Source organism: Populus trichocarpa, chromosome 13, assembly GCF_000002775.5.
Source record: "Populus trichocarpa isolate Nisqually-1 chromosome 13, P.trichocarpa_v4.1, whole genome shotgun sequence".
Taxonomy (NCBI): Eukaryota; Viridiplantae; Streptophyta; class Magnoliopsida; order Malpighiales; family Salicaceae; genus Populus; species Populus trichocarpa.
In genome coordinates, this window is record NC_037297.2 from 4,278,926 (window position 1) to 4,302,599 (window position 23,674).

The window sequence follows — 23,674 nt, forward strand, 5'->3', positions numbered from 1 at the left end:
ATACCTAATGCTCATGTCACGTCTTCCAGGCCAGTAGTTTATTGGAAGGATGATGGTTTTCAGGAGGTTCGTTCTTTATACAGTTCTTGGTAATGAAAAGGATTCTAGTCAAGCTGAAGGAGGCGTTGGTTTGGTCATCAGTGATTCCTCTGAAGGCGGTTCCAAAGGGTCACTCGTTTCTTCTTCTGAATGGACTGTAAAGGATGTTGGCTCTGACTCCATTGATGCTATTCAGGTATTTTCTTGGTTACATCATTTTGTTCAGCTTATATCTTAGTTCTTTAAACTAGTTCATGCCTGAAACTGATCGGGTTCTTTTTAGAGGAAAGCTAATTTTAAGGTTTTATTTTGTTTGAATTTCAGACTTTGCAATGACAAGTTAAGGACAGGGTCAAGTGACAATTTTATCAATTAATTTATCAATTTGGAAATGTAAAAATGGTTGACTAATCAATTACAAGAACGAGAAAATGCAGCAGTTTTGGAACTATGTAGGGGGTTGTTCAGTTTAAGGCTCGAATTCCCTTCAAATTTTATATCCTAGCATTTTGTCTTGGAATCATGAGCCTGGATCCGTTTATTTTCACAGTAACTGAACTTCTTTTACCATTGATCAAAATCTTCATTGGTTCAGTGGCAACAGGAAGAAGGGAGAAGTAGGGTGGGGGGTTGTAGAATTAAAGCTGCAGCCTGCTTTTCTTTGGGAGAAGGAGGATCAACGCCTACTCAAGGACTGAAATTCTCATGCCTGTTTTTCCGGCTTGTTGAAGGTTGAATTGAGCTGCAGCAGCGGACCTCTTGACATAACATATGTAGTCTCACTTTATCCTCTGAACATGGCAACAGCAGTGATAGTAAAGAATAATGGTCGAAAGGATGTGACTCTAACTAGTGTTATACTTCGTCATCTCAAATTCATAAGGCGAGCAAAGGCAGGGATCCAAGGACTCAGAAAATGTTCTTACTGAACACGGCCTCCTTTATCTTCACCGTTCGAAGTTTTATCTGCGTCTGAAGTTATGAAAGTAGAGTCTCCGAGAATGTTTGATTTTGATTTCGAGCCTGAAGAGAAACCTGGGTTATGGAAAGTGCAAGATGAGCCCTTCACAATTTTGAAGAATAGGCTTGGTAGAGTTTATGCTGCTCCACCAGAAGAGAGGTTGAAAGCATTCTATAACACCTCTCCTACAAAATATGAAGCGCTCGATCAGGTATGTGCGTGTCATTTCTACTTCCAGCCCAAGATCAAATGGCTCTAGCATATAGTATATGAAATCATTGTTGAGAAAGTTTTTAGCTTGTCACTATGGCTCATCACTTTCAGAATCACCCATTTCCTTAAATGTTCTATAAATGAGAATATGAAAAGAAATTGTCATCTTAGCTCGTAAAATTTCACAAATACAAGTGATATTACAGGAGATTTGTGAATGAAGTTTTTCTTGTTTGAAAACTGTACTTTATAGGCATCGACTCAAGTACATAGATAGTTAGGTTTTTCTTACACAAATACTGGTGAACAGAATATTTCAATTAAACTGCATGTGCTTGTTGTCTATTTATGTCATAAGATCATCTGCAACTGAGAAATCCAACGAGTCACAAAAATGGTTGGCGGTTCATTTCAGGGAAAAGAGCTTATCTTCAGGTGATACAGATCGGTTTCAAAGATAATTACATTGGAAGCCCTGGCTCATTTGCTGGTAAGTATGGTAAGAACTATTTTATCTGCACTGGCCCCGCTGCAATGCTGGTCCCTGTCGTCGTGAAAACTGGTGAAGATTGGAAGGGATATTTTGTAATTAAAGATTTTGATATCAAATTCAAAATCAACAATACATTAGCTTGTTCATTTTTCTTTCCCTTTCCCTTTCTCGTTTTCTTTTGGTAGCTGGTTTAGTTTGTTCTTGTCAAAATCATATTACCAAACACCTGTTGGTACTTCATAATAATTCCAGTCAAACACCTGCCTAGACATAGGACAGGAGTGTTAGTGTCCTTAAACCCACGGAAAATGCCCTGAATGGCCAGATGAACTACAACTGCTGGAGCACGAGTACCAATTGCTTTGAGTTTGAGAAATATTTCAGCTGGAATGCACATTGGCGGAGCCTGTGCAGAAAATCGGGTTCAGAAAACAGTCTACTCAGTAAATAAAAATATAACATGACAGATAAATTTTCAGTGATAAAAGAAATGAACTAAAATCGTTTGTAAAGGATCAGGTTGCTGTGATGCTAAAAGCTGAAACGAAGAATAGGCTGACATGTTCCCGAAACTGTTTTAAGTTTCTCAATTTCCAACAAAATTCTCTTAAAACTATCCTGTAAAGTTTTCTGTCAATTCATGAAGTTTTTTTTTTTTTTGTCTGCGTTGATGCAGGTTGAAATGTACGCACTGATGCAAAAGATGTGGTTGAAGTAAGATGCATTTTGAGTCTCCACGGAGAAATGTAAGCACTTAAGCTCAGAGCTTATTGTCTCAAACTCGAAATCTTCATCGATCCAAATGAGGGGTTGTATTATTTATTAGCCATCTTACAGTAAGCACACCAGAAGCAACCTATGCATATGGATTAGAGGGATAAGACTTCTGTAGAGGCCTATGTTCTTATCAAGTTTCGGCATTGTTCCTCCTGGCCTTAGAAAAAGTGGATTTGGTTCTGGCCAACGGTGGGGCAATTTGGGGCTCAGAAGGATTTTTTACTGGCTGGGAGGCGAGAAATTAGAAGAATGATGATAAATGAAAAGACAGTCTACTAGAGAGTGAGGAAATGGAGGGTGAAGAAAACGATAATTATAAGAATTTAACTGAGCAGATGAACAGGATTTACACCAGCTCACGACCCGACTTCACAGTCATCAACCGGTTGCTTTTCTCATCGACTCTCGTTTTCAATAATTCAAGCTCAGTAGTTTACCAAATTCTCAGCACCTTGCAATTTGGTTAATTTTGTTTTTGACTATATCAATATCTACATCTTCCTAGGAGCTGTAGATATCAGAAATGGTTTTTCGTAACCCACATACAGAAATTGTTATCATAAAATTTGAAAAGAAACGAAACACAGCAAACCATTCATGTTTGTGAAGAGAAAGGCACAGTTGCTTGCATCACATATCACTTCACTGTCCAGAGGACAATTCTTGTCTCTGCTTCTATAGTTTCTCTCCTTCCTCTTCTGAAAAATAAGCAAAACTGATTTTGCAGGTGAAGTTTAAGGAACAATATTCTGTTCTGTAGTGAACATGTTTAATGATAAAAAAAAAGGTTGCAGCAACAGAAATTGTTTCCTAATATTAAGCACATAATCATCCAACTCATAGTTTGAACAATTGACTACCTTACACTACAGAGAAACATAGGATTTTCACAATGACCTAATACAAGGTAATTGGAAGATTTTGATACAAATGTCAGAACTAAGTTGGAACCATATGATGGTCATCATCTTGCAGATAAATGCACTTTAATGAGGCAAAAATTGCTAGCAAAGCAATCCAGAACCCAACAGCTAAAATAGATGAAGTCTTCCTCGCATCTTTTTCAGTGCAAAATTTATTAGCATAAGGTTTATTTCCACGAATCACCTCTGGAGATGCTTGCACATCAGTTTTGACTGGAATGTCATCTGTTGATGCCACTGATTCAGAGGCACCTTGGAACTCCTCAACGCCAGTATACGACTTTCCATTCTCATCGACCTCTAAACCCACATCATGCTGAAAGCCATTTCGTTTTAATCTCGGAGTGGGGCTGTAATCAAATTTGCTCGGGCATGGACTTTCAAACCTTCCATTTTGTTTCTCTGACAAGTCTGAATCCAAATCATTAGGATCCTGAAGAGCACGTACGAGCTTCCTGGGAGTTGTGAAGATGCTAATGTTGTCAACATTTATATGAGATCGTGACCGCTGAAACACAAACAAAATGGTGTCAAATGCAATCTATATTAGCAATCAAAATCCAATATCACAAACATCAAGTAAATATGTAGCGATTGGCAAATGTTGATATATCTCAAGCAACTGCAACAAAAAAAGGAGCACAAGCCTACAGCCAAATGTAAATAAGTAATTTGATCATGTGTGGAACAAGAATCTCAGCAATAAATCTAGCCTCCCTTAGGCCTGTGATCACTGTATTAATTTAGGCAACTTATATCAGCTATGACTTAATGTGCGCTTGACAGCAAGGGAGGAAACATAGCCATTTCACAACAATGAAACCACTAATTAAAGCTAATTCCAAATGGGAAAAGTGGGATAATCCTTCAAACCGGTTCCCAAGCTGTCTGACCTGTATTTTGAAAACATTGGTGGCAGTTTAACATATCAAATATGTTTTAAATGGAAAATCACCACTGTAGCCAGCCTATTTCTGAATCCAGAGGTTAAAATCCGTTGTCACTATTCAATGCCTAAATTTGTGGTTAAGAATAACAAGAAAAATAAACCTCCTAAGCTGCACATTAAGAAAAGGTGTCCAAAATCACCATCAGAGCTCACTGGAGGTCAGTCTTTTTCTAACTAATCGTAGAAGTGCCTAATGAAACAAGTCCGTAGACGTGACTAATGAAACAAGTCCCAGCACAATACCTGAGGGCTGGGAGTGGTGCTTCTCGATAGTTTGTTTCTAGGACTTCTAGGCAAGAACCCTGCAAATTCACCCATGTAACTTCCTCCGTTTTCAGTAAGCTCATATAGCCCAGACTGATCAGAGAATGGATCATGGATGGGACTTCCCTGAGACAACTCTGAAAATAAACCATCTTTTAGAGATATGTCCACCCCTCCATTCTCAAAACTCCAGAGTTTTCGGTTCACACTCCCACGGTCACACTCATTAGAAGAAACATTAGTTGTTGAAATAGGTGACTCGGTGAAAGATTCATATTCCATAAAGAAATCAAGAGTCTGTGATTCTGGTGATACAGATGCTGGAGATTGATCACCATAGGCACTGGACAAATTTCTCCTCCCTCTGTGGTCTCTCCTGCCAAAGTTTGATCCACTAACTGAACCAGAACTCTTCTCAAATTTTGTCCCTTTCTCTGTAGCTATTTTCTTTGCAGTTTGCAAAGCTTCAAATGCGGCTCCACTCACAAATGCCATCTGATCGGACTGGCACTTATCCATCTCCTCGATTATCAACTCAAGCTCTGAGAATATGCTCCTAGGATCCAGACACTTCATCAAGAAATTGATCATTTGGATAGCTGATAATCGTTTCTGAGAATTACCCTCCAAGACCCCAGCTTTCAAGATACGCAATCCTGATTGTATCAAAAGTCTTACATATGCTTCAACTATCAAAGCATTATGCTTAGCCAAAGCCATCACCAAGGCCATGTGCGAATTAGTTTGCGTGCACTTCTCCTCCAAAGCGACAGCCACATTCTGACAAACCCGATTCACCATCTCATCCGAAGCAAATCGCCAATTATCTGAGTCCACTAGAGCCTTCAGGCAAAGGGCAGCCCCTGAAGTCAGGCATTCTTGAGAACCTAAGAGAGCTTCTGAAAGAGGCTTACAGAGTGAGTGGATTATATGCCTTTTCTTATCCTCTGGTGTCGTCGGTTCAATGCCATACCTTGCAATTGCTGGTACCACCTTGGAGCATGCTTGTTGAAGAGGAAAATACCCTGCACTTGAAGCTAAAGTCTTGATGATAGTAGTCATGATACTATCAATCTGAGGAACAATATTAACTCCATGGACACGAGCAAGAACTTCATAGAGTGAAATTGTGTATTCGCCAGATAAAGACCCAGTTTCTTTGGTTTCAGAAACTTGAGCAAGAAATTGTGGGATTGCCTTGGAATCCAAGCTTTTCACATACGATTTCAGTGCTTTCATTGCTGATTTACGACTATCAGCATCTTTGTCAAGATTTGCCAATTCTTGCCGCAGTATTGGACTGAGATTTCTTCCCATTGTATACCTGATACCAAACAATCAATTGGAATCGAGATTATCAAAATATATTCTCTACAACTCAGTTACTATGCTGGAAATGATTTCAGTAGTTACAAGGCCTCTTCTTTACTTCCAATTCTATGCCTAAATGCTTGCATCTTTAAGGGTTCTCCATGAGGGCTGTTAACTTTTAATTATCAGATTCATTATATACTCACTAACATCCAAACAAAGAAAAAATATAAATCCACATCAAATGAAAGTTTCATGTCCTCTCAAGTACTAAAGCAAAGAAAGGTCTGCCCAAGACTGAACAAGTAAATTTCATTCTTTCCCGCACTTTCTCAGAGACCAAACAGGAAAAACCAACACTTTAGATATAAATGACAAACAGGGAAAAAAAGAGAGAGAGCGAAAAAGGGTTCCCATTTATCTACAAAAAATACCACGAATTTATATTAAGAAATCCAAAATCTTTCAGAGAGTAGAATTGAAAAGAACTTAAACTAGCAAACGAACATTTTGAAAGCATAAGAGAAAACCCCACAAAGAGCACAAAACTTACCTCTTTAAGCTTTCTCTCTGTGTTTCTTGGTGTTGCTGCTGCTTCTTGTATATACTGCTCTCCTCACTTCTTACACAAATCAAGAAACAGATTTTAAAAAAAATAAAAAGATGAAATCTTTTGGAAACGAAATGAGAGATTGGTTAATGGTTGTGAGTTTTAGCTGGTGGGTTTCGTTTTTTATAAATATTTTCTTAGCAAATCTAGCTGTCCGATGAGGTTTCCTTCTGTGTTTTTGTCTTCGTTGTGTAAGGAAAGGGGCACGTTAAAATTCAAATCCATCTCTGAAATTCCGCCGCTATCCTTCTTTGAGTGGGCTCCATCCAGTTTCGCTTTGTCATCATGGACCATTTTGCACTTTTGGGACTGAAAGTTGTACCGTTTATTAGGAGGGCGTGCTGAGGTTATTTTTTAAAATATTTTGTATTTAAATAATATTTTTTTATTTTTTAAAATTTATTTTTTAATATTAAAATAATTCAAAATAAAATTTTTTTAATTTTGATGAAAAGCAATTTTAATCTCAATGTCAAATATCCTCTAAATATATTTGTTGATGTAAATTTAAAGCTTTTTAAAAGTATTTTTTCATTAAAGATATTTTTTAATTTTAATTTTAATATATTAAAATTAATAAAAAAATACCTAGAAGAGCATAAATTTAATATTTTTTTAAATAAAAAATATTTAAAAAAACAAAATACCAATATCAAGCAAACATTTATTTTTTTGCTCGAAAATATATCAAAATAATATATTTTTATTTTTTAAAATTTATTTTTGACGTAAGTATATAAAAACAATCCAAAAATACACAAAAAAATAATAATAATTTAAAGCTAAAAAAATTCAAAATTTTTCTAAAACACGGTTGAACCACAATGCCAAACTAATCAAACACTAATTTGCTCAATCAATCCTAAAAATTTATTTTTTTCTTAAAAATAATTTTTTAGGTTTTTAAATTGTTTTAATATGCTGATGTAAAAATAAAATTTTAAAAATAATAATAAAATTTTATTTTAATATAATTTCGAGTAAAAAACACTTTAAAAATAATTATTATTGTTATTTTATAAAAATATTTTTTATTAATCGAACGGCAATTGTTCAATCCGTCGTAAATAACCATTTAATTTACTTTAATTGATTCCTGGAGATTTGTGAAGTTTGAAGTTCAAGAATTTCAAAACTTTATGGCACTCGATTATCTATGATTATCCAAAGCATTCGATTAGAATAAAAAAAACATATCCAATCATCTCAAAGGCTATTGACACGTGTATCTATAAAAAAAACATTAAGAAAAAGGTTCTTGATAACAAAAAGCTATATGATTACCTTTATCCGTAATTGTTTGTATTTTAAAAAAAATAATTTTTTTATTTTTTTTATTTTTTCATATAATTTTGATGTGTTGATATAAAAAATAATTTTTAAAAAAATAAAAAAAATATTATTTTGATGCATTTTCGAGCTAAAAACACTTTGAAAAACAACCGTTACCACACTCTCAAACATGCATGAGTGTTGTAGTTATTACGTTTTAAAATATTTTTTTTACTTGAAAACATATTAAAAATTAATTTGAACGTAAATACAAAAATTTTTAAAAGCGTGATTGAACCGAAATGCTAAACAAAGTTTGTTTGTCATTGTGTTAACGACTATTTTTAATGTATTTTTTGTTTATAAATACATTGAAATAATTTTTTTTTATTTTTTAAAATTTTTTTTAATAAAATAATTAATTTTTTTTGTTTTAAATATACTTCCCATCATGTCTTGACGAGGGTACCTTCGTCATTCAGCTCAGAATTCCAATTTTCAAGCTCGCGCTTACTTTTGGGCACCCAAAATCTTAAATGTTTCCCGCTATTTCATTCGTTCGTCTCAAAAAGAATCTTGCTGTCCAGAAGAGTACAAAAAGGAGAGTGAAATAGCCACAATGCCCCTCTCAGTTGGGTCTTCTATCAATTAATCTGTTTAGAAATATAGTTGTAGTTGCTTTTTAAAATATTTTTTATTCAAAAATATATTAAAATAATATTTTTTTTTTATTTTTTTTAAAATTATTTTTGATATCAGTGCATCAAAATAATTTAAAAATATCAAAAAATATTAATTTGAAATAAAAAAATAAAAAAATTTCAATTTTTTTTAAAAAACACTTTTAAAATACAAAAACAAACAGGATCTAACCTAACAAAACTACGCACGAGTCTTGTGTTCTGGCCTTCGGTGTTAAAATGAATTTTATGTTTTAAAAATATTTTTTTAAAAATTTATTATTTTCTAATATTTTTATTTTTAATTATTTTTTAAATATTTTTAAATCGTTTTTGGTATTTATATCCCTAATAATATTAGATTTTTGGTTAGATATCCGTCCATACACAGCGATTAGTTTCCACGACAGATTGTGCCGGAGAAAGTGACCGGTGGTCCAAGTTTCATCGGATGCAGAGACAGATAACAGGTAAGTAGAGCAAGATAACGACGGATACAAAAGAATCCCTGCCCCATGACTCGCACTGGTAAAGCTGTAAATTTTGATGCAAGACAAGAAGAATAAAAGTATAAACTTTATCTTCAAATTTTCATACCACCATTTGCCTATCCAAATTCCCCCCACGAAAAAAATTCAATTTCCCTCCAGAAGATGCCATTGCTCTTGCCTTCTGCTAAAGCACGGGGGATTTCGGGCATTTGTTTATTAATTCTGGTTTTACTGGTTAAACTATTCTTGGATTAGCTGTGTACCAAGATCAACTCTTCCCCCAATCAAAGGATTTATAAGGTGTTGAAATTGGAGGACACCCTAACCATTAAGGGACTGCTGCTTTGACTTTTCCCTTGTTGAAATAACTTCGGTTATGAATGCAAGAATTCATAGTAATATATGCATAATGAATTTTACTGCGGTATCGATGGGGATATGTAAACATCTGTTTCCCTTGCTGTTCCTGGAAAGAAGGGAGGGCAAGGTGGGGAGGAAGAGGGAGAGGGAGAGGGAGAGGGAGAGGGGAGGATAACATAAGAACTTCAGAGAATCCAATGTTGGAACAAAACCTGGCTCTATTTGACCACATTGCAGTTGTAATGTTTTGTTGCAAACAAAAATTGATGGTACAATAAAGAAACTGTAATTATGAATACATTCTACCATTGAAATTGGGGTAGATTCCTGCAGGTTGGACAGTACCATTTTCCCTTGAATCTTGTCTCCGGTGTCAACCCAACACATGAATAATGGAACCATTCACCTCCTTGGCACTGTAAACAGACAAACAAGTGGGTGAGTATTTAGCAAAAGTATTCTCACACATACGAAACAGTTACAACTATTAAAATTGTTCTGCTGCAATAAAAATGATGAAAGATCAAAGATATTATGATTTCTGGGTTATAAATTCTCATTATTTTTGCCATATCAATTTATAATGTGAACTCCATAAATATTGTCTTGAAATCTTATCAAAATGTTCACAAAAACTTGTTATGACTTAAACTCATGTTGAGTGCAAGAACCATAGCAATGAACTTCAATCAAGAAGACAAGCACCAACATACACAGAGCAAAGGTGAAAGTACTTACATTCTCATTATCACAAGCAATCATATCTCCAAAGGACACCTAAATGACCACAAACATTACAGAAGTTTAGTGATGTACAAGAATTTTTATTGTGTATCTAAAGAAACCGTAAAGCAACTCTGCTGAAGAAAGAGTTGAATTTGAAACTGAAATAACATTAAACAAAAAGTCAAACCTGATGGCAGACACAGTAGGTAGGTTCATTGGGATCAATGGGTTGCTCAACTTCAACAGGAACAGGGAAATCCTTTCTATGGCTTCCTGGAGGAGGCATGAGCTCAAAATCCCTATCACGCTCTCTGTCCCAATCCCGATCCCTGAAATCAATCCTTTTCGATTGAGATTGAGGTGTTCCGTAAAAATTCCTGCGTTTCTCAATTTTAGGGACTATTATAGGCAGTGGAGGAAGGATTGCTGGTTCATCTGGTGATAGTTTTCCCTCTGAATACATGACAAAAAGGAAAAGAATTAAGCCACTAAATAGATCCTGTGCTAGGTTTAGTGTAGCAAGAGACAACAATAAAGTAGTGACAATCCATTATTGTACCTTGCTTCAAATCTTCTGCAAAGTTGTTCAGATCCTCATCAAGTCGTTTTACATGGCTGTCTATCTGCATACGGATCAAAGTACAAGACATTGAGTGTGCGTTAATTAGAAAGAATCTATCATATCCTCTCCTAACAGAATGACAGGGGGAGAGAGAATGAACCTATCATATGCCTCAGGTAACACTTAGAATGAGAAGGATCATATGTTATTATCCTCAACTCAGCCCAAACTTAAAGCTAGATTATTGGGGTCTCACAAGCTAGCTACACTGAGCATCTAGAAAAAACCCGAGTGAGTTCAGCAGGATATTCCATGCCGTGAAAGGCGCAACTGCTAGATGGCTTTGCTTGCATTGATGAAATCCCTAATAATTGAGGAAATCTCTACTTGCTCAGTAAATGTCCTCAGGTGAAGAGAAACCTCCAATGGTGCAAATGAGCAGTCAAGAAAGAAGAACAACAATATATGTAGGAGCAATATTGGCTACTGATTCTAAAGTTCAGTTAAGATGGTTTTTGAATCTTGCCATAAAATTATGAACAAATGATTACAGGAAATTGCAATACAAGATAGTCTCATCAAACAGTCTCTCATTCAGCTGTACGCGTCAAGCAAAACTAGAAGATGACCTCAAAAAATCAGGGAAGGGCCAAGAGGAAGTCTAGCATGCCCAAAATCCTAAATCCTAACAAAAATTTCAATTATTTCCAATTTTACACTTTCTTCAAGCATTAGTTTTAGTGTGTCAAATCAACCTTCACATAAGATGGATATTTTACTCAACCCCCACCTAAGAAAAAGAGAATACAAAAAAGAAAAAGACAGATAATACCATCACTAGATGGTCGCTTCCATATTTGCTATACTAGGAAAAATTTACTTAACATAGAGGCCAGCCAGCTGTCTGTTTCCTGGTCAAGCGCAGTTCAGTGGTGTTAAAACAGTTATAAGCTTCTTTAGCCTGTAACGAACTGCTCTCTCTCATCAAGCTAAATTACCAAAAAAAAACCCTAATTACAAGTTGCTTGACAGCTTGGGAAGCTGAGGAACAGAAGTTGTCAGCTCAGATATCCCAATAATAGCGACAATTTAGGATCTGGGAGTCATCCTTGTCCACAATCACCCCTCAACAAATGAAGGAAACAAGAGAAAAGATGAGTGGATATAATTTCACTTGGCCATCTAACTTGAAATTTTGAGTGCATCATAGATCAGTTCTTTAACATGATATATTTTCCATTTAACCTAATAAAAGCAAAGTGGTGCTGTTTTTTATCCTTAACCCACTAGAAATTCCTGGTTGAATACATGATATGAGAATTGGCCATTAGAAGTGCACCAAACTCTGGTTTCACCATAAAAAAAAACTACAAAAATTCCTTCACCATGATCATATCATCCTGGTGAAGAAATGCCAAAGATGCTAAAATGTAATTCAATGCTGAGAAAGCTCCAATATTGTCTGTGCTCAGAGCTCAGGTTGACAGCATTGGAATACCATTTATGTCATGCTGTGCCTATACTCTTCTCTCTATTAATAGAATTTTATGAACTTCTGTATAGTAATTTAGGAAGATAAACTATATTAGTTACATACAAATTGCATTCCATCTACCAACACTCAATGCTCTCCGCTTCCTTTTCCAGTTTCAGTTAAGCCAGAGTTAAGATGCTATCTGTGAACAATGTATGACTAACGCAACATTGCTTATTGGCTAACGCCTAGCTATCACATAGAACAGATTAAACAGCCCAAGGGAAATAGAAGAGTAAATGAACTTCAGACAGACTTTTTTTTTTAAGCCTTATACGTCTTGGTTGTCCCTATTGGCGAAAACAATCTCATCCTGAATGTGTTGCACTACCCTGTCAAGCATTTGAATCTTGGAAAATAAGATACATACGATGCTTTAGCATAGTAACTTATTCACTAAAGCTTTCCATCATTGGAAAATGAGAAGAGGGCAAGAGTGTGTGTTTAGCTAGGGGTTTTACCAAGTACCAAGGACTTGACAATGCTGAAAGCAATAATCACTAAGTAGATATTTACCTCACAATGCCCTGAAAGAAATCTTCTTTGGAGTGGAAGACATTACATACTATTCTCCATAGCCATAAGCAGAGAAGACTATGGCAGAATTTTATCATCCAGTCAAAGAACTACTTTATAGGAATTAAAAAATCTTTCTCCATGTCTTCTGACACAAAGCAATTCAAAACAAAATAATCCCTAAGAACTACAACACAACCTTGAATGCAAAAATGCTCCCTATGATTTACTAAACACGAATCAAATACCCCTTTTCATTGTAGCGACTACATAATACCCCAAGAAACTCCTAATAAATCAGCATGCCCCATATAACATCAATTTGAGATGTTGCAAGAAACAATTTATTAGAAAGGCCTTGGAATAAAAGAAACTCACAAGGTCATAAGCTTGCCGTGCCAACAAAACCTTCTCTGTACACAAACTCAATGCACTATCCTGATTTGCCTCGATATCCTTCCTCATTTTCTCAACTGCCTCATCCTCTTCATTGTTATTAGTGTTGTAGCAATTATAAATACTACCATTTCCTTTTCTTAAGCTTTGAGATGCCAATCCCAGACAATAGTTTGTCTGTTGCCTTGTTTGGTTTATCATTGCTTCCACCCATAAAATACCAAAAAATCAAAAAATTAACCATACGCATTCATACACACACACATGTTGGCTAAATGAAGGCTGGATCAAAACTTCCTGTCATACAAGAAAATGTAACATACACACATGCACAAGCATGTAAGGCGTGCACATGTTTATATTCATATAACAATTGAAATTCTGTTGTTTCCAAGTAATTAAACCATAAAAACAAATTTTACAGCTTGTTTACACAAATACCTACCTACATGCATGAAAATGTGCAATAATTAAGCAATAACCCTACAAAAAAAGATTAAAATTTCACAACTATACCGCATTATATTTTCACCAGAAGCAAATCTAAAAGTAAAAACTTCATAGTTTATATGCATGAATACATGTGAATGTACAACAATTAAGCAATAAACCTGAAAAAAAATTCAAAACTTTTACAACCTTCTAGATAGTGACATTTATATACTTGCAGAAAATTTAAAAAATTATACATATACACACAAGTGAAATGTATGTGTACAAAAATACATGCATGTATACGTATATGTGGATGGGAGATTTCTTACATTGGGATCGGTCATCAAGCTCTCTAACAGTATTAAGAAGCCGTTGAAGCTCAGCTGGCAATGTATTTGCATCTGTTGGAATTAAAAAAAAAAGATACGAAATTTATTAAACATTGACGAGATTGTATTTCAAGAAAAAAAATGAAACTTGATGCGAAACCCAGGGACTGCAGAGGAACCTACACTCCAGGTAATCGTCAACGTAGACTCCAGTTCGTGCAATTGCCATTTATTGAGATTAGGGATTAAGTTTTTAGAAATTCTAGGGTTTTGCAGATTCCTGATTTGTGTTTTTCATTTAAAGAGGGAGGAAACGGTGTCGTGTTTGATATATTTATTTTAGTTGGAAGAATTTTGGGTTTTTTTGTAATATTAAAAATCGAGATACGAGTTTTGACCGTTGGGAAGCCAAGTAACAATTATGTTCATTTATATTTATAATTAAACAAATAAAGGATCCTAATTTAATTATAATATTTATTAAGAAAACCTGTAAAAAATTTTTTGGAGTTTCTAAATACTCTGAAAAACGCCAAGATTATAGAATGACAGTATTGAATTTTATGCTTAATTAACCTTAAAAATGAAATTTCAAATAAAAACAAATTTAGATTGATTATAAAATATCAGGGTACACATAATAAATAATATAATTTTAAGTGCTCTTTTCATTAATAATATTTAGTAAATATATATAATTAAAAACAAATAAAAAAACTTGATAAATCAATCGAAAGTTAAAAATTTATTTTTACATTTTAGTATTAATATTTTTTTAATGAATTGTCCTACTACTATTGTTATTAGTATCATAATATATATATATATATATATATATATATATATATATATATATTTAAACGAGTCTTTTTTCAAATAAACCTATTAATATTCATGTTTTTATTTTATTTTAAACCATTTTATTTAAATTAAGTACAAAGGATAAAAAGTTTATAAATCTTTGTAAAATATTTTTAATATTAGTAGAATTTTCTAGAATAAATGATAATTTCTTTATGAAACTTTTTATTTAAAGAAGTCAACTTGTCGAAACAATAATAAAAAATCTCTAATAAAAATAACTAAGAGTTTGATTTAATATTTAATTAATTTTTTGTGATTATATTATGTTTTTAAGGTTTTTTATTTTTTGATTTATTTTAAAATATTTTCAACTTTTGATAGAGAAAATAAAATATTAAGAAGGTATTAGTCTGGTTTAGGATGATTTAGAAAATTTATTATGCCTTATTTAAGGTTTTATATAGTGTTTAAATGTATATATAATTGAAAAACAAAATTATTTTTATAAGAATTAAAATTGGGAATATATTGTGAGAAATTTACTATTTTTTCTTATTTAAAAGATTAGGTAAAATTATAAATTAAAAAAAAGTTAAAGAAGTTGTAAAGAAATTGAAATTAGAGATTTTTTTCCAATTGCTGATCATTTTTTCATTTTAATTATTGTTATTTTCAAACTTGAAACAAGTAAGTACTCTCATCCATAATTAAAAAAAAAAAAAGTGTACAAAAAATCCATCCTTCTCTCCTCTTGTCCACTTACCCATAATCACCACACGTCTTGCCTCTCTCAATCTACCATCTCAGAAAGACATGAAAGCTAGTATTCCATTGGATTGATTGATGCTCACTCAAATCCAACGAGAACCCATGATTCTTAATCAGATTTCCCTTCGTGGCTCACTCTCAAAATCCTTCCTGTCTCACTTCCCGCGCAAATTCAACCCCACTCCCTCTCTAAAACCCTCCCAAAACCCCCGCAAGGTAACAACTAATACCCACCTTTTATCATTGTTATTACTATTGCCAATTTTACACTCAAGACATGTTAAAAAATCATGTGTATAACTTCTCATTTCATCGAAATTTAAGTAAATAGCGACGATTTAGTGTTAAAGATATAGGCTTCACATGTAAAAGTTCTCTCTCTCTCTCTCTCTCTCTCTCTCTAATTGGATTTTTATATTTTTTGGCAGTGTTTTAGCTGGGATTTAAGTAGACCAACTCTAGCTTGCTATGCATTCGATGAATTTCCCAACCAAGTAAATGAAGAGAATTTGAAAGGGATTGCGTTTCTGCAGTTGATGGAACACCGTGGGATTTGCGCGAATTGTCAAACATATATATGGCTTTTAGACCTTTGTTTGAATTCTGGGTCTTTGGTAGAATGCAAGAAACTTCATGGGAAGATTTTGAAGTTGGGATTTGGCAATGAAAGTGTTTTGTGTAACAAGCTTGTTGATGTTTATTTTGCGTTAGGTGATTTGGATGGTGTAGTCAAGGTTTTCGAGGATATGCCTAATAGAAGTGTGCGAAGTTGGGATAAGATAATTTCTGGTTTTATGGAAAAGAAAATGAGTAACAGAGTGCTGGATCTATTTTCGTGCATGATTGAGGAAAATGTAAGTCCAACTGAAATTTCTTTTGCCAGTGTTTTAAGGGCTTGTTCTGGTCATAGAATTGGTATTCGCTACGCAGAGCAGATTCATGCTAGGATTATTTGTCATGGTCTTCTTTGTAGTCCAATTATTTCTAATCCTTTGATTGGTTTGTATGCCAAAAATGGGCTTATAATATCTGCCAGAAAGGTATTTGATAATTTATGCACGAAGGATAGTGTTTCTTGGGTGGCTATGATCTCTGGTTTTTCACAGAATGGATATGAAGAAGAGGCCATTCACCTCTTTTGTGAAATGCATACAGCGGGAATTTTTCCCACTCCCTATGTTTTTTCGAGTGTTCTAAGTGGCTGCACAAAAATAAAGTTATTTGATGTTGGGGAGCAACTTCATGCCCTAGTTTTCAAGTATGGATCCTCTTTGGAAACTTATGTCTGCAATGCTCTTGTCACATTGTATTCCCGAATGCCAAACTTTGTATCTGCTGAAAAAGTTTTCAGCAAAATGCAGTCTAAGGATGAAGTTTCATTTAACTCGCTGATCTCTGGTCTAGCTCAGCAGGGATTTAGTGATGCTGCTTTGGAATTGTTCACGAAAATGAAACGGGATTACTTGAAACCAGACTGTGTTACTGTTGCAAGTCTCTTGAGTGCCTGTGCATCAAATGGGGCCCTTTGTAAGGGAGAACAGCTTCATTCATATGTGATAAAAGCAGGGATATCTTCAGACATGATTGTTGAAGGTGCTTTGCTTGATCTTTATGTGAACTGCTCTGATATAAAAACAGCCCATGAAATGTTTCTCACAGCACAGACAGAAAATGTGGTTTTGTGGAATGTGATGCTTGTGGCTTTTGGGAAGTTAGATAATTTAAGTGAGTCATTTCGAATATTTAGACAAATGCAGATTAAAGGCCTGATACCTAATCAATTCACCTACCCTAGTATTTTGAGAACTTGCACCTCAGTGGGTGCTCTTGATCTAGGAGAGCAGATTCATACTCAAGTCATAAAGACTGGCTTTCAGTTTAATGTGTATGTTTGTAGCGTGCTCATAGATATGTATGCTAAGCATGGAAAACTAGATACTGCCCATGTAATTCTTAGAACACTTACCGAGGATGATGTTGTGTCATGGACAGCTCTGATCTCAGGGTATGCACAGCACAATTTGTTTGCTGAAGCTCTTAAACATTTCAAAGAAATGCTTAAGCGAGGGATCCAATCTGATAACATAGGTTTCTCTAGTGCAATCAGTGCATGTGCAGGTATTCAAGCTCTAAATCAAGGACGGCAAATTCATGCTCAATCATACGTTTCTGGTTATTCAGAAGACCTTTCAATTGGTAATGCACTTGTTAGTCTTTATGCCAGATGTGGTAGGATCAAAGAAGCCTACCTGGAATTTGAGAAAATAGATGCCAAAGATAGTATATCATGGAATGGATTGATCTCAGGTTTTGCACAGAGTGGATACTGTGAGGACGCACTGAAGGTCTTTGCTCAAATGAATAGAGCTAAACTAGAAGCTAGTTTTTTCACATTTGGCTCTGCTGTGAGTGCTGCTGCTAATATTGCAAACATAAAACAAGGGAAGCAGATCCATGCGATGATTATAAAAAGAGGGTTTGATTCAGATATTGAAGTTTCCAATGCTTTAATCACATTTTATGCAAAGTGTGGTAGCATTGAAGATGCCAGGAGGGAGTTTTGTGAGATGCCAGAGAAAAATGATGTTTCTTGGAATGCCATGATCACGGGCTATTCTCAACATGGATATGGTAATGAAGCAGTGAATCTTTTTGAGAAGATGAAACAGGTTGGTGAGATGCCAAACCACGTCACTTTTGTGGGAGTTTTATCAGCCTGTAGCCATGTGGGGTTGGTTACTAAGGGTCTTGGCTACTTTGAGTCTATGAGCAAAGAGCACGGCTTAGTGCCTAAGCCTGCACACTATGCGTGTGTTGTGGATCTGATCAGCCGAGCAGGGTTTTTGAGTCGTGCAAGAAAGTTTATCGAGGAGATGCCAATTGAACCAGATGCAACGATTTGGAGGACACTTTTGAGTGCTTGTACAGTTCATAAGAATGTGGAAGTTGGAGAGTTTGCTGCTCAGCATCTTCTGGAATTGGAACCTGAAGATTCAGCGACTTATGTTCTTTTGTCAAATATGTATGCTGTGTCTGGGAAATGGGATTGCAGGGATCAGACCAGGCAAATGATGAGAAACAGGGGTGTGAAGAAGGAGCCCGGTCGTAGCTGGATAGAGGTTAAGAATTCGGTTCACGCATTCTATGTTGGTGATCGACTCCATCCACTAGCAGATAAAATATACGAGTTCTTGGCTGAACTAAATAAAAAAGCAGCTGAAATTGGTTATTTTCAAGATCGATATAGCCTTTTGAATGATGTAGAGCAGGAGCAGAAGGATCCAACTGTTTACATTCACAGTGAGAAACTGGCTATTACGTTTGGACTCCTTAGTTTGTCTGACACTGTTCCAATACATGTAATGAAGAACCTTCGTGTATGTAAAGATTGCCACTCATGGATTAAATTTGTATCAAAGATTTCAAATCGAGCAATTATAGTCCGAGATGCATACCGCTTTCATCATTTTGAAGGTGGTATTTGTTCATGTAAAGATTATTGGTAATTGAGAACACTGTGAAGATTATTGGCGAGCAGCACGAACTAATGGGAATTCACAACAGCTGGTAACATCACCTGTCATGTTCTTGAAGTGGGGTGTGAGGTAATGGCTTCATCCTTCATTTACCCACCTACCAATCAATATTCTTAAAAATTATTTTTTGGAAACTTCACTTAAAGATGAAAATGGAGATTTATGAAAACAATATAGCTTCCAAATATAGAGGTCTTCTATTTTGTTTTATGTAGAGCATATTTTCAATTTATCGTGGAGCTTTCATTTGACTTAATCATTCTATTTAAGAAAAATAAGAATGGAATAAAAACGAATGTCTTCTGACATTACATTTTGTTTCATTTGGAAGTTTTGTCAATGATATAAATAATTGCTCCTAAACAAATGACAGTTCTCAATTTCTTGTAAGTATATTTTCTGACATGAGCATTTAATTGAATTGGACTGGTGCAATTTTTTTTCTCTAGAGACATACTTACAGAGAATTAGATATTTGAGTTTAGTAATTTTTCTCTCAAAGGTTTTTCATATTTCACTTCCACTTAATTATATCTTCACCTGTTTTAAGTATAAGGTTCTATATATGCAAATACACAGGTATAATTTCAACATGATGGAAAAACTTGGCAAACCTGTGTTTTATCAACTCTCTATTATGTTTTTCTATGCAGCAGCATGATGTAGAAGTTTAAATCCTGTTTTCACAAACATTGCTGTTGATGGATTTCTTTTTAGTTTTTACTAATACGAAATGAAAGATTCACTCGGTGACTTTGGTCCAAAGTAGCAATGCCCAAGATGGTCATGACCTGGGAATTGGAAGCTGGTAGTTTTGCTGCGTTGTCATCAAGTTATTGCTTATTATCAATCTTTCGTGCAAAGTAATAGCTAATTTTTTTTATTCTGATTGAAATTCTACACTTCTGTCCTCATGACGATAACCAAAGCAGTGAATTAGAGCCTTGTCATCAAGTTGTTGTTTTTTTCCAATATTTCCTGCAAAATAATATCTAATCTTTGAATCTGACTGAAATGTTATGTTACTATCCTCATGATGGCAACCAGAAGAGGTGAATTCTCTATTTTTTGTTATTGGATAGGGAGAGTAGAAACTAAAAAGAAATCATTCAATAGCTATGCTAGTCTATAGAGTCATTATTTGTGAAACGAACAGTCAAATAATCCATGTTGCAATTCATTACTGGCATGCCAATTTGGATCCCAAAATAACATAAATGGCCAAATTTGAATATTTAGGTATGATTTATATGAATCAAGTATGGTTAATTTTGATCTGTTTGGGCTGACATAAGTATTTTCTTCATGTTTTTCTGTGTGTGGTCTTATTTGAATATTTAACTACGATTTCTATGAATTGATCTGCTTTGATACTTAAAATGTGTAGTAGTGAGCATGTCAACTTCAAAATAACTAGTACTTTTCTTTTGGCTTGGAGCTGTTTATTCCCACATGCTCCAGATGCAACAGGGTGTGCTTTCCTAAGGAAAAATTATTTTTATCCCTGTAATTCCATCATTTTTCTTTTGCAAGGTGAAAAATTATCAGGTTCCTTTTATGGGCTAATTTTTTTTCTTTTAACTGCAGTTTCTGTCTTGTTTACTCACAGAAAATTTTGTATACTTGTGAATTGTGATAATTCAATGGGAGAAAACCCATTTTCTCCCGAGTTCTACATCTCTGATTATCCATATTTCTCAGCTCTGGATATTAGTGCCGTTGAGATTTAACATTGATATGAAGAACTTGGTGGCATTGCTGATAGTGAGTCCTTCCTAAAGGACTCGGATAATTCTTCACCGTTTCTAATTTGGAGTTCATATCATAAGGTTTCTGAATCTTTCCTTTCCTGGAGAATGCCATTCTTCTTTTATCTCCCATCTCCTTGCATAATATGTTGTATGTACTTGGAACACTCTTGAGATAAATAGTTTTAAGAAGCTAACTTTTCATTGTAAATCCCTCGTCTCGGTGCTCATATCTGCAACGAGTCACCTTATAGCAAGAACCTATCATGCTTTCTCTTTCTCAAACAATGAGTTGTCAATAATGAAGAAAGAGATTTAAAAGGAAAAAAAAAAAAAAAAAACCATGGTAATCCAGTGTCAATTATTTTTCCAGCTATATCATAATAGCATACAATCACCAATTTTGTTCACATCTGCTTTTGTGATAATATATTTATATGAGAAAATGCCATCAGCCGGTTTTTATGTTCTATACCTTCTGTTATATCAATTGTGTTTTTTCCTTTTTTCGAGATAGGTTTGTTCTTTCTATGCTTGTTATATATCTAACTTGCTTAGGCTTTTTTTTCTTTCCAAAGATTTCAAGACAAGAACAGAGATCAAACCATTTTGTTTGTTAATAAATCAGAGTACCTTGGTCAGGAAAAGAAGAGAAAAAACAAGCATTTCAAGCACTTCTACAGTGCCCTCTTGCTTTGGTAAGCAGGAAAATTGTTCTAATTCAGTTTGTACCTGTTGAATTCATTTTGTATTAGCAATATTTAATACCATAAAACTTCTTACACCTCCCTCCCTGCTTCGTCCTTTTACTCGTTGATAAAAGGCGTCGTTGAATATGTAAATTATATTCTAGTTTTATAGCCTCTTTCCTTGTTTTGCACTTTATAATAAATGTTGAGGTAAGACTGATGTATCTGATGATGCATGATTGATCTACTCGTTACGCATTTTTGTTTGCCATTCAACTATGTTGACTTTCTGTAGAACATGCTACCAAGAGTTTGTTCTAACATGGCTGCTGCCGACTGGCATTAATATCTTACGAAATGGCATGTCCGCGCGCTGTCGCGAGTTTATAAAACAAATATACTTGATAATGTTATAATTATGAATCAACGCTAAATAAATAATAAAAACTAAAGTTATGATGGAGCCAATATTTTATGATGGGAAAAAAAGTTGTGTTGGTGATCAAAAACTTAGAAACTGAACAAAATGATTGTTTTCGCCATATTTTTTAAAAATTACAAAGCTCTCTACCAACTTAACATAAAAAAAAGCAACAAAGATAATCTTGGAAGGAAAAAAACCCATGAGGAAAAACGTTGTAGCAAATGACAATGTTTTGTGAGGAAAACTACAGTGTTTTCTCCAATAAAATCAACAAAGATAATTTTGAAAAAATCATAAAAAAAACCATTTAGATAAATACTGTAGCAATTCACAGTGTTTTGTGAAAAAAGCTACAACGCTTTCCTCATATGATTTAGCTTTATTGTAATTATAATTCTTAACCACCTCAATATTAAAACAAATCGACAAAGATAATTTAGAAAAAAATTATAAAAAAATCATATGGAAAAACACTGCAACAATTCACAGTGTTTTAAAAAAAATTACAAAACTAAATTCTCTATAAGCTCAATATTAAAAAAATAAAATCGACAGATACAATTTTAGAAAAAAAATAACAAAAAAAAACAGGGAAAAAAAACCATGTTGGAAACATTGTAGCAATTCACAATGTTTTGTAATGAAAGCTATAGTGTTTCCCCACATGATTTAGCCTTATTTGTAATGACTTGTAATTGTAATTCTCAACCATCTCAATATTAAAAAAATAAAATTAACAAAGATAATTTTGAAAAAATCATAAGAAAAAAAAACCATGTTAAGAGACACTCTAGCAATCCATAGTGTTTTGTGAGGAAAGATACAATGTTTTCTCCACATGATTAAGCTTTATTACAAAGTTAAATTCTAACCAGCTCAATATTAAAAAAATAAAATTGATAAAAATAATTTTGGGAAAAAATATTACAAAAAAAAAACACAAAAGAAACTGAAAAAAAACCATGTGGGAAAAAACACTATGACAATTCACAGTAATTTGCGAGGAAAGTTACATTGTTTTTCTCACATATTGTAACTGTAAATTTTCATCAGCTCAATATTAAAAAAAAAATCAAAAAAGTTAATTTCAGAGAAAATCATGAAAAAAAAACAACAAAAACCATACGGAGAAACACTATAAGCAATCAACAATGTTTTAAAGAAAAAAAATTACAAAAATAAATTCTCAATCAGCTCAATATTAAAAAAATAAAATCAACAAATATAATTTTGAAAAATAAAAAAAGAAAAAAGAAAAACCATGTGGGAAAACACCGTAGAAATTCACAGTATTTTAAAGGAAAAAAATTACAAAGCGAAATTTTTAACCAGCTCAATATTAAAAAAGTAAAATCAACAAAAATAATTTTGAAAAAAAAATAAACAAAAAAACAGGGAAAGTTGGAAAAAAAAGGAAAGTAATTTTGGGAAAAAAAGGGGGAAATTTGAAAAAAAAAATGAAAAAAACAAAAAAGTAAATAAAAAAAAAGGAATGCACGGTGGATTACTATTGTAATCCACAATGCATTGGGTGTGGGTGAACAATGAATTCCTCACACCCTTTAGCTTATTACTTAATTGTAATCCTAACCAGCTTAATATCAAAAAAATAAAATTGACAAAGATAATTTTAGAAAAAAACAAAAAAAAAAACTATATGGGAAAAAACACTGTAGCAATCCACAGTAATTTGCGAGGAAAGCTACAATGCTTCCCTCACATATTGTAACTGTAATTTTAACCAGCTCAATATTAAAAAATAAAATTGAAAAAGATAATTTTGGAGAAAATCATAAAAAAAAACAAAAAAAACTATGTGGAGAAAAACTGTAGCAATCAACAATGTTTTAAATAAAAAAAATTA

The 23,674-nt window shown here is 33.9% G+C and overlaps 3 protein-coding genes and 1 non-coding gene across 4 annotated transcripts; 2 read left to right on the top strand and 2 right to left on the bottom strand.

Annotated features, from left to right (window-relative positions):
• The first annotated feature begins 49 nt into the window (after positions 1-49).
• On the top strand, positions 50-2,000 carry LOC112323810 (photosynthetic NDH subunit of subcomplex B 2, chloroplastic). The gene is made up of 3 exons (XR_008057116.1): positions 50-235; positions 744-1,211; positions 1,629-2,000. It is a non-coding gene; the product is annotated as a photosynthetic NDH subunit of subcomplex B 2, chloroplastic (transcript).
• Positions 2,001-3,271: 1,271 nt separating this feature from the next.
• LOC7489672 (protein SINE1) lies at positions 3,272-6,726 on the bottom strand. Its single transcript, XM_002319661.4, has 3 exons — positions 6,484-6,726; positions 4,599-5,943; positions 3,272-3,914 (listed from the first exon to the last, which is right to left on the bottom strand). The coding sequence occupies exons 2-3, from the start codon at positions 5,934-5,936 to the stop codon at positions 3,423-3,425; spliced, it is 1,830 nt and encodes a 609-aa protein (XP_002319697.2). The 5' UTR covers positions 5,937-5,943; positions 6,484-6,726; the 3' UTR covers positions 3,272-3,422.
• Positions 6,727-9,515: 2,789 nt separating this feature from the next.
• Positions 9,516-14,165, bottom strand: LOC7482354 (PHD finger protein ING2). The gene is made up of 7 exons (XM_002319662.4): positions 14,025-14,165; positions 13,842-13,913; positions 13,060-13,280; positions 10,629-10,692; positions 10,257-10,522; positions 10,082-10,120; positions 9,516-9,759 (listed from the first exon to the last, which is right to left on the bottom strand). The coding sequence occupies exons 1-7, from the start codon at positions 14,068-14,070 to the stop codon at positions 9,646-9,648; spliced, it is 822 nt and encodes a 273-aa protein (XP_002319698.1). The 5' UTR covers positions 14,071-14,165; the 3' UTR covers positions 9,516-9,645.
• Positions 14,166-15,388: 1,223 nt separating this feature from the next.
• On the top strand, positions 15,389-19,157 carry LOC7482355 (pentatricopeptide repeat-containing protein At4g13650). Its single transcript, XM_024583139.2, has 2 exons — positions 15,389-15,629; positions 15,842-19,157. The coding sequence occupies exons 1-2, from the start codon at positions 15,489-15,491 to the stop codon at positions 18,917-18,919; spliced, it is 3,219 nt and encodes a 1,072-aa protein (XP_024438907.1). The 5' UTR covers positions 15,389-15,488; the 3' UTR covers positions 18,920-19,157.
• Positions 19,158-23,674: the final 4,517 nt, after the last annotated feature.

What these genes read in the sequence shown, in the direction of transcription:
- LOC7489672 (XM_002319661.4), bottom strand. Translation starts at nt 5,936, where the DNA reads ATGGGAAGAAATCTCAGTCCAATACTGCGGCAAGAATTGGCAAATCTT. An exon ending in GCACCACTCCCAGCCCTCAG is followed by an intron (nt 3,915 to 4,598) that starts GTATTGTGCTGG and finishes TTTGTGTTTCAG; the next exon opens with CGGTCACGATCTCATATAAA.
- LOC7482354 (XM_002319662.4), bottom strand. Translation starts at nt 14,070, where the DNA reads ATGGCAATTGCACGAACTGGAGTCTACGTTGACGATTACCTGGAGT. An exon ending in CGTTGACGATTACCTGGAGT is followed by an intron (nt 13,914 to 14,024) that starts GTAGGTTCCTCT and finishes TAATTCCAACAG; the next exon opens with ATGCAAATACATTGCCAGCT. An exon ending in TGCAGAAGATTTGAAGCAAG is followed by an intron (nt 10,523 to 10,628) that starts GTACAATAATGG and finishes TCATGTATTCAG; the next exon opens with AGGGAAAACTATCACCAGAT.
- LOC7482355 (XM_024583139.2), top strand. Translation starts at nt 15,489, where the DNA reads ATGCTCACTCAAATCCAACGAGAACCCATGATTCTTAATCAGATTTCC. An exon ending in CCTCCCAAAACCCCCGCAAG is followed by an intron (nt 15,630 to 15,841) that starts GTAACAACTAAT and finishes ATTTTTTGGCAG; the next exon opens with TGTTTTAGCTGGGATTTAAG.